The sequence below is a fragment of the Lepus europaeus genome, chromosome 12, assembly GCF_033115175.1.
Source record: "Lepus europaeus isolate LE1 chromosome 12, mLepTim1.pri, whole genome shotgun sequence".
Taxonomy (NCBI): Eukaryota; Metazoa; Chordata; class Mammalia; order Lagomorpha; family Leporidae; genus Lepus; species Lepus europaeus.
This window is the reverse complement of record NC_084838.1, coordinates 1,295,707-1,308,820: the sequence shown is the minus strand read 5'-3', so window position 1 is coordinate 1,308,820 and position 13,114 is coordinate 1,295,707. Positions and strand designations below refer to the sequence as shown.

General features: G+C 66.8%; 1 protein-coding gene across 1 annotated transcript in view; it reads left to right on the top strand.

The window, feature by feature from the left end:
- The first annotated feature begins 2,831 nt into the window (after positions 1 to 2,831).
- CAMSAP1 (calmodulin regulated spectrin associated protein 1) overlaps positions 2,832 to 13,114 on the top strand; it is a 53,780-nt gene continuing 43,497 nt past the window's right edge. Inside the window, 1 exon segment of the mRNA XM_062207240.1 lies at positions 2,832 to 2,953. Within this exon segment, the coding sequence (XP_062063224.1) occupies positions 2,842 to 2,953 (112 nt within the window). The 5' untranslated portion in view covers positions 2,832 to 2,841.

Here is a 13,114-nt window from a genome sequence, read left to right as displayed (position 1 = left end):
CGAGCCCCAGATACAGCCCGGTCCCCCTCAGCTGGGGGTTGGGTGTTTCAGCCGGGCACCCGCCGCCTTAGCCCCCAACGGGCATGTTTGGTCCCTGGCTTTGCGATGGCTCCCCAGTGCTGACACCCGCGTTCCATCCAGGACCAGGGGAGCCCCCGGAGGGAAAGGGAACGGTGAGGGTGTGTGTGGCCTCCTGCCCGGCGAGGGGTGCACCACCCTCAGGCTGTTAGGAGGGGCATCAGCGGCCGCGCCCTCTCCGCGCTGCCTCTGACCCCCCCAGCCATCGCGGCCCCTGTCCTCGCCGGCACCCCCGCAGGGCCGCGTCTGCCCAGGCCCAGCTGCTGGCTCTCCGGAGGGGACAGGTGGCTGCGGCTTCTTCCCGGGTGTCCGTGCCTCTGGGGCCCCCGGAGCCGGCTGCAGGTGCAGACGTTCGACCTCCACGGACGGAGCCGGGGGCGGTGCCCGGCCTCGCGGTGGGCGGGGTGCTGGCCATGCAGCCCTCCCAGGACAGCCACGCCCCTGCATAGCCCTAACGCTGTCATGGAAACGCACCACGCGTGGGAACTGGCAGTGAGCTGGGAACACACGTGTCCGTGTGCATGTTTCACGAGCCCCACACCTGCAGCCCGGGTGCCTGACCCCAGCCCCCCACGCCCTCCGAGGATTCCGGGGTGCCGCCTGCCCCACCCCCCCGCTCTGGTGACCGTGCCCAGCGGCTGCCTACCCCGTGTGCCGGGACCGGAAGGCCGGACTGGCGTGGCCGCAGGGACACGAGGACGGGTCACGGGGGACATTCCACTGGGACCGCACATCGACGAACTCCCCAGAACCCCAAAGTAGGCCATGCTGGGTCTTACGGAACCAGAGCCGAAGCCAGCCGTGCTCGGTGCACACCGGGCCCGAATCCCTGCAGGCTCGCGCAGGGGGCGCCGAGGGCCCTGGAGTCACGCGCGCGGGCAGTGGCCACAGAGCAGGGGCTTGGGCTCGACTGAAGGCGCCAACTCGTCCCCCACAGAACCCGGGGCGGGGGGCGGGAAGCTCCTCCCCTTCCACGCACCGCTGAGCCGGGCCCCGGCGCGCCCCCAGGCCGGCACCACTGAGGACATTGCTGTAACGGAGCGCACGGAGCCGGGCTTCGTCCCGACCGCGAACCCAATCCCGGGGGGGGGGGGCGCCGCTCTGCCAGGCTCAGTGAGCAGTTAAAGCATGCATTTAACGTATCTTGGGGAGTGGGGGGCGACAGGCGTGTCGGCAGGGGCTGGGGCCGGAACCAGGCACCGCGAGGGGACGGCAGCCCCGGCGGGCTGCAGCGGAGCCTCCTCCTGCCTGGGGGTGTAGCTCTGTCTGTCTGTCTGTCTCACACCTCCCACCTGCCGGCTCACTGCCCAGGGGCTGCACGGCCAGGCCTGGGCCAGGCGGCAGCGCTCCCGGTCAGCCCCAGGGGACACACACCTTCGCGTCCCCCTCTGGGACTAGGCGGCGCAGAGGCCTGCCTGAGGGCCCCCTCTGGCCACCCCTGGACTTCTGCCACCCCCCCACCTGCAGGGGGCGTCGGGGGAGTGGACCGAGCCGAGCCCCCACCCCCAGGCCACTCTGCACCCAGGGCGCGCGTGTAGGCGAGGGGTCTCCCCAGCAGCTCCTGCCCGAGGACGCGGGGCCGGCGCCCTCCGTCACACTGTCCACCCGGCTCCCCGCCTGCCCCTGGTCACAGCTCCGCCCCCGGAGGGAGGGCCGGGCACGGGGACACCCGCACCCCGACTCACAGAGCCTGGGACTCCGCTCCCAGCCCCGTCCCCGCCGCCCACGGGGGCTCCTGGCCTCGCGTGGAAGCCAAGTCATAGAAAAAACCCTGCCCGAAACTGCCCGGGGGCTTCGGGCTGCTTCTGCCCAGACCGGAGCCCGGACACGGCGGGCCGGCGAGCAGGCGGCACTGACCACGCACGGAAGCCGGGCGCCGCGTGCCTCGGGCTCGCCAGGGGCTCAGAGCTGGCGGCCGCCGCGGGCAGGGGACAGCTCTGGCCCCGCGCACCTGCCTCCCCGGGGGCAGCACGGGCCCCGGACTCGGGGTCTCCGCTCCGCTTCCACCCCCGAGGCGACCTCACGGTGCCCGGCGCCGCCTGCCCCTGCCCTCGCGCGGCGGCCCCCGCTGGACCCCGCGCGGCCACGAGGCGCGGACCTGGCGGACGCGGGGCCGCGCCACCCCCGCTCCGGGCGCCGCCGGGGGGGGCCCTGGGGCTGTCGCGGTCCCGGCTCGAGCGCCCCCGGCTGGCACGGCGGCCTGGGAGGGAGACGTCCTCCCGCCAGCAGGCCGCGGCCGCACCTGCGGGGCTGCCCTCGGAGCCGGTCCGTCCCGGCGCCGGCGCGCATGCGTCTGCGGAAGGGGCGGGGCCGGGGCGGGGCCACGCGCTGCGGAAGGGGCGGGACGGCACCCACTGCGCCTGCGGGGAGGGGCGGGGCGGACGTGCCCACCGCGCCGGCGGAAAGGGGGCGGGGCCGGGACGGCGCCCCTCTACGCCTGCGCGAGTCCCCGGCGGCGCGCGCGCTCCCGCCCGTTGGCCGCCGCCTCCGCCACCGCCTCCGCGGGGCCGCGCACGCGCCGCCGCCGCCCCCGGCCCGCGCCCGCCCCCGGCCCGCGCCCGCCCGCCGCCTCCTCGCCGGGCTCGGCGCCCGCGGCCGCGGCGGCGACGGCTGTGAGCGCAGGGGCCGCCGGCCGGCAGCGGGGCGGCGCGGCTCGGGCCCGCCGGGGCGGCGGCGCCTTTGTTGCGGCCGGGCCGGGCCGGCGCTGCCCTTTGTGTGCGGACGGTGGACGCCTGCGGCCGCCCCGCCGAGGGCCGGAGGGGGATGGAGGCCCCGCCGGACGCCGCCGACCTCGTGCCGCTGGACCGCTACGACTCGGCGCGGGCCAAGATCGCCGCCAACCTGCAGTGGATCTGCGCCAAGGCGTACGGCCTAGGTGGGCCGGGGGCGGCGGCGGGGGCGGCGGCGGGGGGTGATGTACGTCCGGGGGCTGTGGGCCGGGGGCGGCGCTGTGCATCCGGGGGCTGGGGGGTGATGTACGTCCGGGGGCTGTGCTGGGTGGCCCCGGCGGGGGGCGGGGGTCTGTGCTGGGTGGCCCCGGCGGGGGGCGGGGGGCTGTGCTGGGTGGCCCCCTGATGTGAGCGGGGGGCTGTGCTGGGTGGCCCTGGCGGGGGGCGGGGGGCTGTGCTGGGTGGCCCCCTGATGTGAGCGGGGGGCTGTGCTGGGTGGCCCCCTGATGGGGGCGGGGGCTGTGCTGGGTGGCCCCGGCGGGGGGCGGGGGGCTGTGCTGGGTGGCCCCGGCGGGGGGCGGGGGGCTGTGCTGGGTGGCCCCGGCTGGGGGCGGGGGTCTGTGCTGCGTGTCCCCGGCGGGGGGCGGGGGGCTGTGCTGGGTGGCCCCCTGATGTGAGCGGGGGGCTGTGCTGGGTGGCCCCGGCTGTGAGCGGGGAGGGGGCTGTGCTGGGTGGCCCGGGCTGGGGGCTGGGGGCTGGGGGCTGGGGGAGCAGCAGGAGTGGGAGGGGGAGTTGGGGCGCTGATCCAGGACGAGCCGGGCTGGGGGCGGGTCCCGGGCAGGCCCGGCCTTTGTGCCATGGTTGCCCCGGTGCGGTCGGGGCGGCTCCTTGGTGGCCGAGGCCGAGGGCTGCCCCTTGACGGGCGGGAGCACCGGGGGCCTGGAAGCCCTGGGCTGCGCGGTGCCTGGCCGGCTCTGACAGCTCGGTGGGCCGCCCGCTCGCGTCCGTGGCGCAGAGGGCTGGGTGGGCCGGGCTGAGGGCCGGTGGCCGGCGCAGCCCTGCGGCCAGCTGAGTGGGACCGCGAAGCTGGGGGGCCCAGTGTGGGCTGCGCTTAGCCGGGGGTTGATTCCTGTGCGGTTTCAGTCCACAGCGTGGGTCCCGGCCTGGTGTGGCCTCGGTGCACCTGCTCGGCGTGTTCGGGATCACGGGACCACGGGGCGCGTGTGTGCTCCGTGCAGAGGGACGGGCCGGCAGTGACCGCCGACATCTGGCTTGGACGCGGCCCCGGGGCTGCTGGGTTCCCCCTGGGTCTCTGGGGTGGGGTGGGGGCTTCTGCTTTGGGCTCCCCCAGGGCCCGCTGCCGCCTGGCTCGCTCCCTGCGTGTGTTCAGGGTTTCACGTGGGGAGGGGCGGGCGGTGGCGACTCCCTGTTTGCGTTTGTTTGTTGCATTTGGCCGTGAGCTTCCGTGCGGGATTCGCGTCCCCCGGAGGTCAGCGTGGGTCGGTCCATTCACGTCCCGGACCGCCGTGGTCTCTGACACGTGACTGCTCAGGCACCGATTGCTACCCGCGGGCACTCAGAGTGGAGGCGGAGCAGGAGCCCCGCGGCCTCGGGGCTGCCAGTCCAGGCTTCTGCCGCCGGGCGCCTGTTTCAGAAGGGAGCAGCTGTCGATTTTTTTAAATTGAGTTTTTTAAGGATTTATTTATTTGCAAGTCAGAATTATAGAGAGAGAGGGGGAGAGAGAGAGAGGTCCTCCACCCGCTGGTTCACTCCCAAAATGGCTGCAACAGCCGGAGCTGCACCGAGCCAAAGCCAGGAGCCAGGAGCTTCCTCCGGATCCCCAACGCGGGTGCAGGGGCCCGGGCACTTGGAGCCTCCTCTCCCAGGCCACAGACGAGAGCTGCATGGGAAGTGGAGCAGCCGGGACTTGAACCGGCACCCGTGTGCAGGCAGAGGCGTAGTCCGCCGTGCACAGCGCCGGCCCCTGAGTTCACGATTTCTGAGTTTACACATTTGGGAGACTCAGTTCGGGGGATCAGAAAGTCTTGGCTCCGCTGATGGCTGCGTGTCACTGTTGGGGCGAGGGGGTGCCGGCGGCTTCCTCCCGGTGATCGCCCCACAGCGCGTCAGCCGTTTCCAGCCCGTTGGTCGTGGGTCTTTCGGCCTGGACTCTGGGCGGCAGCCATTTGGGGGCTGTGGCGGTCAAAGTGGCTGAGCCGTCTCACCAGTGACCGTTGTGGGCTGGGCTGTGGGGAGAACGGGTTTTCCATGGGCATTGCGGGCGTTGCGGGGTCAGCCGCGCCGGGGCTGGGGGCTGCAGGTGCCTCCTCGTTGGCTTTGCCTCCGCAGCGTCCCCAGGGCCGCGGCCAAGTGTCAGCAGGGCAGGCTCTGGCCGCGCTCGCCAGCCAGGCCGTGGCACAGGCCGTGTGGAAAGAGCTGCGGTTTTATTGGTCTCTCGGGGCCGCCTGCACTTGTATTTTTAGGTCCCCCTCCCCCTCCAAGTTGGGAGCTCCTGTTTTATTTGTTTTTTAGGAATTACTTATTTGAAAATTGTCCGCTCCGAGCGTCTGGCTGCAGGGTTGTGGCCAACGGGGGCCTGCAGGAGCACCTCCTTACCGGGCCGCGCCGGCTTTGTCCGTGCGCCCAGGGGCTCGGGAGCGCGTGCGGGGTGCTGGCTTGTGCTTCTGTCCAGGACGGCGTTAACTCCGCCGCTTGCTGGGCGCTGCTGTGTCTGGGGCGCCGTTGTCCTGTTGCCCTGGAGCTGGCTGGCTGCGGCTCAGCCTTCTCACCTTACCGCAGCGCCCTGGGCTGGAGTGAGGCCACGGCCGGCCGGGCCTGCCCGCCGTCGCTGGCCGCGCGGGGTTGCCGGGCCCCTGCCTGTCCCCGCGTTCCCTCGCCGGCGTGACTTAAACACCGAATGGGAAAGCAGGTGGCAGTGGGGCCGTGGGGCCGGGCTTCGCTGCACGGACGCCGCGTGGGCAGTGAGACCCATGGTCTGTGACCCACGGGAGGGAGCCTTCATGGCACGTGGGGCGCCGTGTTTGGTCACGGTGACATTTGGTCAGATGCGCTCTGTGCTCGGGGCCCGCGCCAGCTCTAGAACTGGCGCCGCCGCCTGCTGCTCCGGCCTCCCTGGGAGCACGGGGCCGAGCCTTCGCGTCCTCAGGGATTTTAGTGGGCAGCTGACGTGTTCAGGTGGTGGGTTTCTGAGTTTAGATTGTAGTTTGAAATGGGCTCTTCTCGGGTTGGGCTCAGACCTGAGTGTTTGGCGGGGGCTCCAGAGCACTTCCGGAGGTTGCTGAGCCCCGCCGGACACCCTGGGGCCCCCGGTGGTCTTGGCAGCAGGGCCTTTGCTGTCCGTCGTGTGGGCCCCACGCTGAGGCCTGGGCTGGTGCCCAGATACGTGCCGGGTGGGAAAAGTGGCTGGGACGTGTTCTTTCTTTTCAGAGTTTCTATGTTTGTTTTAAAGACTTATTTATTTGAGATTTATTTATTTGGAAGGCAGAGTTGCAAGGCAGAAAGGGGAGAGAGAGCATCCGCTGGTTGGCTCCCCAAATGGCTGCGACAGCCTGGGTGGGGCCAGGCCGGAGCCAGGAGCTTCCTCTGGGTCTCCCACACGGGTGCAGGGTTGAAGGACCTGGGCATCTTCTGCTGCTTTCCCAATGCGTTAGCAGGGAGCTGGACCGGGAGCAGAGCAGCCGGGACTGGAACTGGCGCCGTGCAGGATGCTCGTGTCGCAGGTGGAGGCTTGAGCCGTTACACCACAGCGCTGGCCCCTGGAACGCTTTTTTTTTTTTTTTTTTAAAGATTTATTTATTTGAAAGAGTTACACAGAGTTACACAGAGAGAGGAGAGGGAGAGGGAGGGAGAGAGAGACAGGGAGAGAAGTCTTCCGTCTGTTGGTTCCCTCCCCAATTAGCCGCAACGGCCAGAGCTGTGCTGATCCGAAGCCAGGAGCTTCCTGCTGGTCTCCCACGGGGTGCAGGGCCCAGGCACCTGGGCCGTCCTCCACTGCCCTCCCAGGCCACAGCAGAGCTGGATGGGAAGTGGAGCTGCCGGGTCTAGAACCAGCTTGAACCCGTGCGCCACGGCGCCAGCCCCTCTTCATTGTTCATCTGCTCCGGTGGCCAGGGTGGAGCCGGTGTTGCGTTCCTTCAACCCGGGATCCTCGATGGCTCCTCTGCTGTGTTTGCGCCGCAGGAAATACAAAGGGAGAATTCGGTGGTGCTGTCTCCTTCCTTGCTTAAAATCCCCGTGAAATGCTGCCGCACACTCCGGACAGGAGAGAGCCCGAGGGTTAGAGGGTGGTGGAGACGTCATCACGGTGCTGACCAGAGCGCCCGGGTGCTCCAGAGGTGGCGGGCGCGTGCCGAGGCCGAGAGGCTTCGTGGGGGGGCCCTCCCTCAGCGGGGGGCAGGGTGCCGAGTGGATTAGCTTGTTCGGCCAGAGGCTTTGGGGCCTGAAATAGTAGGAGATTACTTGGGAGGAGTCTGGGCCAGGCCGTGAGCTCTGCAGGCTGGTGGAGCTGTGTGTCTGGAAGACTTTAAGTAGGTGGGGCGCTGAGGGTGTTTTGGGAAGTTTGGAGTGGGTGCAGGCCAAGGGACATTCAGGGGGTGATGACGGAAGTTCCAGGAGCGTGGCCTGTGTGGGCCTCCTCCTGCAGCTCTCCCAGGCCATCAGCAGGGAGCTGGATCAGAAGTTGCACTGGCGGCCATATGGGATGCGGGCGGGGCGCGTGACACTGGTGGGGAGTGAGCCTCCATGGGAAAGGGCTGAGGGCTCGATCTGGAGCGCCCTGAATGGCTGAGGACAGCTGGGGTCTTTCTCCGTGTGTCCTGGGGGGGGCGCGTCTGAGATCTGGGTTTGAGGCCAGCCTCTGCTAGGGGACCGTGGTCAGTGCCTCCTGTGGGGTGTGCAGTGGGGGCCTCTGGGAAGGCTGCCTGCACGGAGCGGTTCCCATGGGGAGCTGGCTGCAGGCCCCAGCGCCGACACAGTCCTGCGTGTGAAGTGGACACCTTGCCTGTGGCCCCTGCGCGGGCCCTCGCATGCTTTAAAATCATACCCTGATGGAGTGCAGATTTTTTTTTTTATCATTTTTGTTTATTTAAAAGGCACAGTTACAGAGAGAGAAGAGGAGAGGCAGGGGTCTTCCATCCACTGGCTCACTCCCCAGATGGCTGCAATGGCCAGGACTGGACCAGACTGAACCAGGAGCTTGGAGCTTCTTCTGGGTCTTCCACGTGGATGCAGAGACACAAGGACCTGGGCCGTCTTCTACTGCTTTCCCAGGCCACAGCAGGGAGCCGGATCGGAAGAGGAGCAGTCGGGACTAGAACTGACGCCCATATGGGCCGCTGGCACTGCAGGTGGCGGCGTTAACCCGCTGAGCCACAGCGCCAGTCCCAACGGGCATTCTGTATAACTTAGTGGCTAGATCTCTTCCTAGAAGGATCTTCGAGATCTTTGGCTAGTTTGAAGAAGCTAAATGTTTCATTCTGAGAATTGCGTGTTAGCCTGCAGCTAAGGAGACAGCGCTGAGGGGCTGTGGTGCCCCCGCCAGCTCCCCAGGCTGACGCCCTGTCAGACTCAGACCTCACAGCCAGTTCACTTCCTGCGAGGGAACTGGAACAGTGCACGAGAGATGCAACCGAAAGTGAGCGTATTTTGGTGTAAAAAGGTCTGAAATCCTGAGGGGTCTTTGAAAAGGTCGGGGCTGTTGTGGCACAGCGGGTAAAGCCGCCTGGTTCGTCACGGCCCTGCCACCCGTCGGGGAGACCCAGGTGGCTCCTGGCCTTGCGCTGGTGCTGTTGCAGCCGTGTGTGCCTTCGGAGTGAGTCTGTAGGCCGGAGACAAAAGTAAACAAACAAACACAAGAAGAGAGAGGCCACGGAAGGGGTGTATTGTGAGAAACTGCGTGAATCTCAGACTTTTTTTTGCGCCAAGATGAACTGTAACTTTGTCACGTGAACTTGCAGCTCCTGTGGCCGGGAAGGGCGTGCGCCCGCAGGCCAGCTCTGCACTGACAGCCGCGCCCGCCTTGCTGCCGTGCTCGCCTGGGTTTTTCTGTTGTTGCTGTTTGTCCGGCTTCTTGCGCTAGGAGCTCAGGCTGTGGCTAGGAGCCCCCCCCCCCCATGGACGCACTTAGGGCTGTGGATTTCCCACTCCGCGCGGCTTTAGCGTATGTTGATACGTTGTATTTTCTTTTTAAAGATTTGCTTATTATTTATTTGTAAGGCAGAGTTGAAGGGAGAGAGACTCCGTCACTGGTTCACTCTCCAGGTGGCCGCAGCCCCGGGGCTGGGCCAGGCTGAGCCAGGACCAGGAGCTCCTCTGGTCTCCCGCACGGGTGCAGGGGCCCGTGGGCCGTCTGCTGCTGCTCTCCCAGGCCCTAGCAGAGCTGGATTGGAGGCAGAGCAGCTGGGACTCGAACCAGCGCTCCGATCCAGGATTGCAGGCTGCGGCTCCGCTTTCTGTGCCACACTGGCCTGATGTGTTACCATTTCATTTTCATTGAGTTCCCTGGTTTTTTTAATTCTTTTTCTCCTCCCCTTTGGCCTGCTTTCTTCCCCTGTGTGTGCTGCTATAACAGGGTAGCTTATGGGGTAATTTCTTTTTTCTTTTTTTTTTTTTTAAGACTTTATTTCTCTGAAAGGCAGAGTTACAGGGAGAGAGGGAGCGAGCTCATCCACCTGCTGGCTCTGTCCTGGAGCGGCCACAGTGGCGGGAGCCGGGCCAGGCTGAGCCAGGAGCTTCCCCTGGTCTTCCACGTTGGTGGCAGGGTTCCTGGCACTCGGGCCGTCCTCTGCTGCTCTCCCAGGCGCGTTAGCAGGAAGGTGGATGGGAAGTGGGACGGCCAGGACTTAAGCCGGCGCCCACGTCGGATGCTGGTGTTGGCTGCGTCCCAACAGCAGCCCCAGCGACAGGGCCCCTGCTGAATGGCGGAAGCGCGCTGCTCGCGGTCCTGGGGCGGAGCACCCACGGTCGCCGGCAGCTTTGGTGTCCTCGTGGGGCGGAAGCGCGCTGCTCGCGGTCCTGGGGGCGGAGCACCCACGGTCGCCTGCAGCTTTGGTGTCCCCGCGGGGCGGAAGGGGGCAGGCCTGGCCGCGGGCTTCTCAGGAGGAGGGCGCTCACCCGGCCACCTGGGCGGAGCTCCTGGGACCTGGTCACATCCCAGAGGCCCTGTCTCCCGACTCCGCCACAGGGCTCAGGCTCCAGCCTGAAGTTCCGCGGGGACGTAAGTATTCAGACCATGGCACTCGGCCTCACTCAGTAGGGTAATTTCTAAGTGTGTGTGGAGGTTTTCCTGATTTGTCTCATTGTTATGATTTCTAGTGTGGTTTCTTTGCAGGGTGGGAACTCTTTTCTGCCAAGGGCCGTTTGGATATTTATAGCACCCGCTGTGGGCCACGCAGCGTCAGAGGCGGCCTGCTCTGGGTCCCTGGTTGTCCTGGCTGAGCCGATGGCTCTGTGGGCTTCACGCGGCCCACGCTGCTTTGTGGTGAGAGAGCACCTATTTGATTTCTGTTCTTTTATGCCTGCTAAAATTTGTTTTATGGTCTAGGACGTGGTCTGTTTTCGCGAATATTCCTTAGGCATTTGGTAACACTGCATGTTTTGCTATTGATTGCAGTGTGCCTGACAGTCGGATCTCATGTCTGAGTGGGGTGTGCGTGTCAGATCCCATGTCTGAGTGGGGTGTGCGTGTCAGATCCTGCGTCTGAGTGGGGTGTGCGTGTCAGATCCCGCGTCTGAGTGGGGTGTGTGTCAGTCAGATCCCGTGTCTGAGTGGGGTGTGTGTCAGTCAGATCCTGCGTCTGAGTGGGGTGTGCGTGTGCCTGTCAGATCCGCGTCTGAGTGGAGTGCGTGTGCCTGTCAGATCCCGTGTCTGAGTGGAGTGCGTGTCAGATCCCGTGTCTGAGTGGAGTGCGTGTCAGATCCCGTGTCTGAGTGGAGTGCCTGTCAGATCCCGTGTCTGAGTGGAGTGCGTTCAGTCGGATCCTGCGTCTGAGTGGAGTGCGTGTCAGATCCCGTGTCTGAGTGGAGTGCGTGTCAGATCCCGTGTCTGAGTGGAGTGCGTGTCAGATCCCGTGTCTGAGTGGAGTGCGTGTGCCTGTCAGATCCTGCGTCTGAGTGGAGTGCGTGTCAGATCCCGTGTCTGAGTGGAGTGCGTGTGCCTGTCAGATCCCACGTCTGAGTGGAGTGCGTGTGCCTGTCAGATCCCGCGTCTGAGTGGAGTGCGTGTCAGATCCCGCGTCTGAGTGGGGTGTGCGTGTGCCTGTCAGATCCCGCGTCTGGGTGGGGTGTGCGTGTCAGATCCCGTGTCTGAGTGGGGTGTGCGTGTCAGATCCCGTGTCTGAGTGGAGTGTGCGTGTCAGATCCCGCGTCTGAGTGGAGTGCGTGTGCCTGTCAGATCCCGTGTCTGAGTGGAGTGCGTGTCAGATCCCGCGTCTGAGTGGGGTGTGCGTGTCAGATCCCGTGTCTGAGTGGAGTGTGCGTGTCAGATCCCGCGTCTGAGTGGAGTGCGTGTGCCTGTCAGATCCCGTGTCTGAGTGGAGTGCGTGTGCCTGTCAGATCCCGTGTCTGAGTGGAGTGCGTGTGCCTGTCAGATCCCGTGTCTGAGTGGGGTGCGTGTGCCTGTCGGTCGGGTCCTGTTGTTACGTCCTTGGTGGTGTCGCGTCCGTGGCTCTGTCCGTGTCTGGTGCACAGCGTTCGGTCCTGCTTACTCGTTGGTTTGCCCGTCTCTGGCTTTGTCAGCTTCTCTCTGGTGTTTGGGGCTCTCTGCCTTTGCTGCGTAGATGTTCGGGACTCGGTGATGCCCGGCCGTTACGGGCGCCCCTGCTGGTTCGGGTTTCTCTTTGGTTTCCCAGGTGTGGCGCAGCCTCCTCTACTGTGACGGTGGCGTGGAGTCTGGCCCCATCCTCCGCTCTACGGCACACGGCACTTCCTTGAGAGGCAGGGAGAGGCAGATCCCTCCGCCCTGCTGGTTCTCGCCACAGAAACCCAGGGCCTGGCAGCCTGGGGCTGAGCTCGGGCCCCACACGGCGCCGGGGACCCAGCTGGGCCTCCCTCGCTGCCGCCTCCCAGGGGGCTGGAGTCGGGAGCCCGGCCCAGGAGGACGCAGGCGCCCTGGTGTGGGTGTGGGCGTGGGCACCGCGCGGCCAGCTGCCTGCCAAGCTCACACACACCTGCCAGCGGCGTGAAGGCGCGGGCTGTCTCCCTGCCACCTGCGCGGGAGACTGGCGTGGAGCTCCTGGCTCCTGGCTCCGGCCTGGCGTAGCCCTGGCTGCGGTGGGCATCTGTGGGCTGAGTTAGCTGCTGGAGCCCTGTCTGTCTGTCTGTCTCGCTTTACCTCTCCAATAAATAAGGAAGAATGAGAAGTTTGGGCAGGTGGTCGCGGTGTGGAGGTTCCACACTCGGGCCTCGGCCACTCTCCGTGCTGTGGCTCCAGTGGCGTCTCACGCTCAGGGCCTTGATCTTGCCGCCTCTGCTGGTGGCCCTCGGAGGCAGACAGAGCCTCTGTGCCCAGGTTGGGCGGCCCTCTGCGTCCGGTGGAGGCGGGGCTCCCAGGCTCCTGAGGGTTCATGGCCAGGTTCCCTTGCTGGTGCCCTCCAGCTGCGTGGAGATTCGGGTAGGGAGGAGAGCATTCCGGAAGGAGCCTGCCAGGCCTGGTTGTGTTGCTGGGCTGAGGGGTGGGGAAGCAGCAGACTGGGCTCCTTTCTTTGGGTGGGCGTTGTGTGGTGCCTGGCTGCCAGTCCTGCCCAGACCCCGCCCTCTCTCCAGCCCTGCCCAGACCCCGCCCCCTCTCCAGCCCTGCCCAGACCTCGCCCTCCTCTCCAGTCCTGCCCAGACCCCGCCCTCCTCTCCAGTCCTGCCCAGACCCCACCCTCCTCTTCTGGTCCTGCCCAGACCCCGCCCTCCTCTCCAGTCCTGGCCCAGACCCCACCCTCCTCTCTCCTGGTCCTGGCCCAGACCCCGCCCCCTCTCCAGTCCTGCCCAGACCCCGCCCTCCTCTTCTGGTCCTGCCCAGACCCCGCCCTCCTCTTCTGGTCCTGCCCAGACCCCGCCCTCCTCTCCAGTCCTGCCCAGACCCCGCCCTCCTCTCCAGTCCTGCCCAGACCCCGCCCTCCTCTCCAGTCCTGCCCAGACCTCGCCCCCTCTCCAGTCCTGCCCAGACCCCGCCCTCTCTCCAGCCCTGCCCAGACCCCGCCCTCCTCTTCTGGTCCTGCCCAGACCCCGCCCTCCTCTGCAGTCCTGCCCAGACCCCGCCCTCCTCTCCAGCCCTGCCCAGACCCCGCCCTCCTCTCCAGTCCTGCCCAGACCTCGCCCCCTCTCCAGTCCTGCCCAGACCCCGCCCTCTCTCCAGCCCT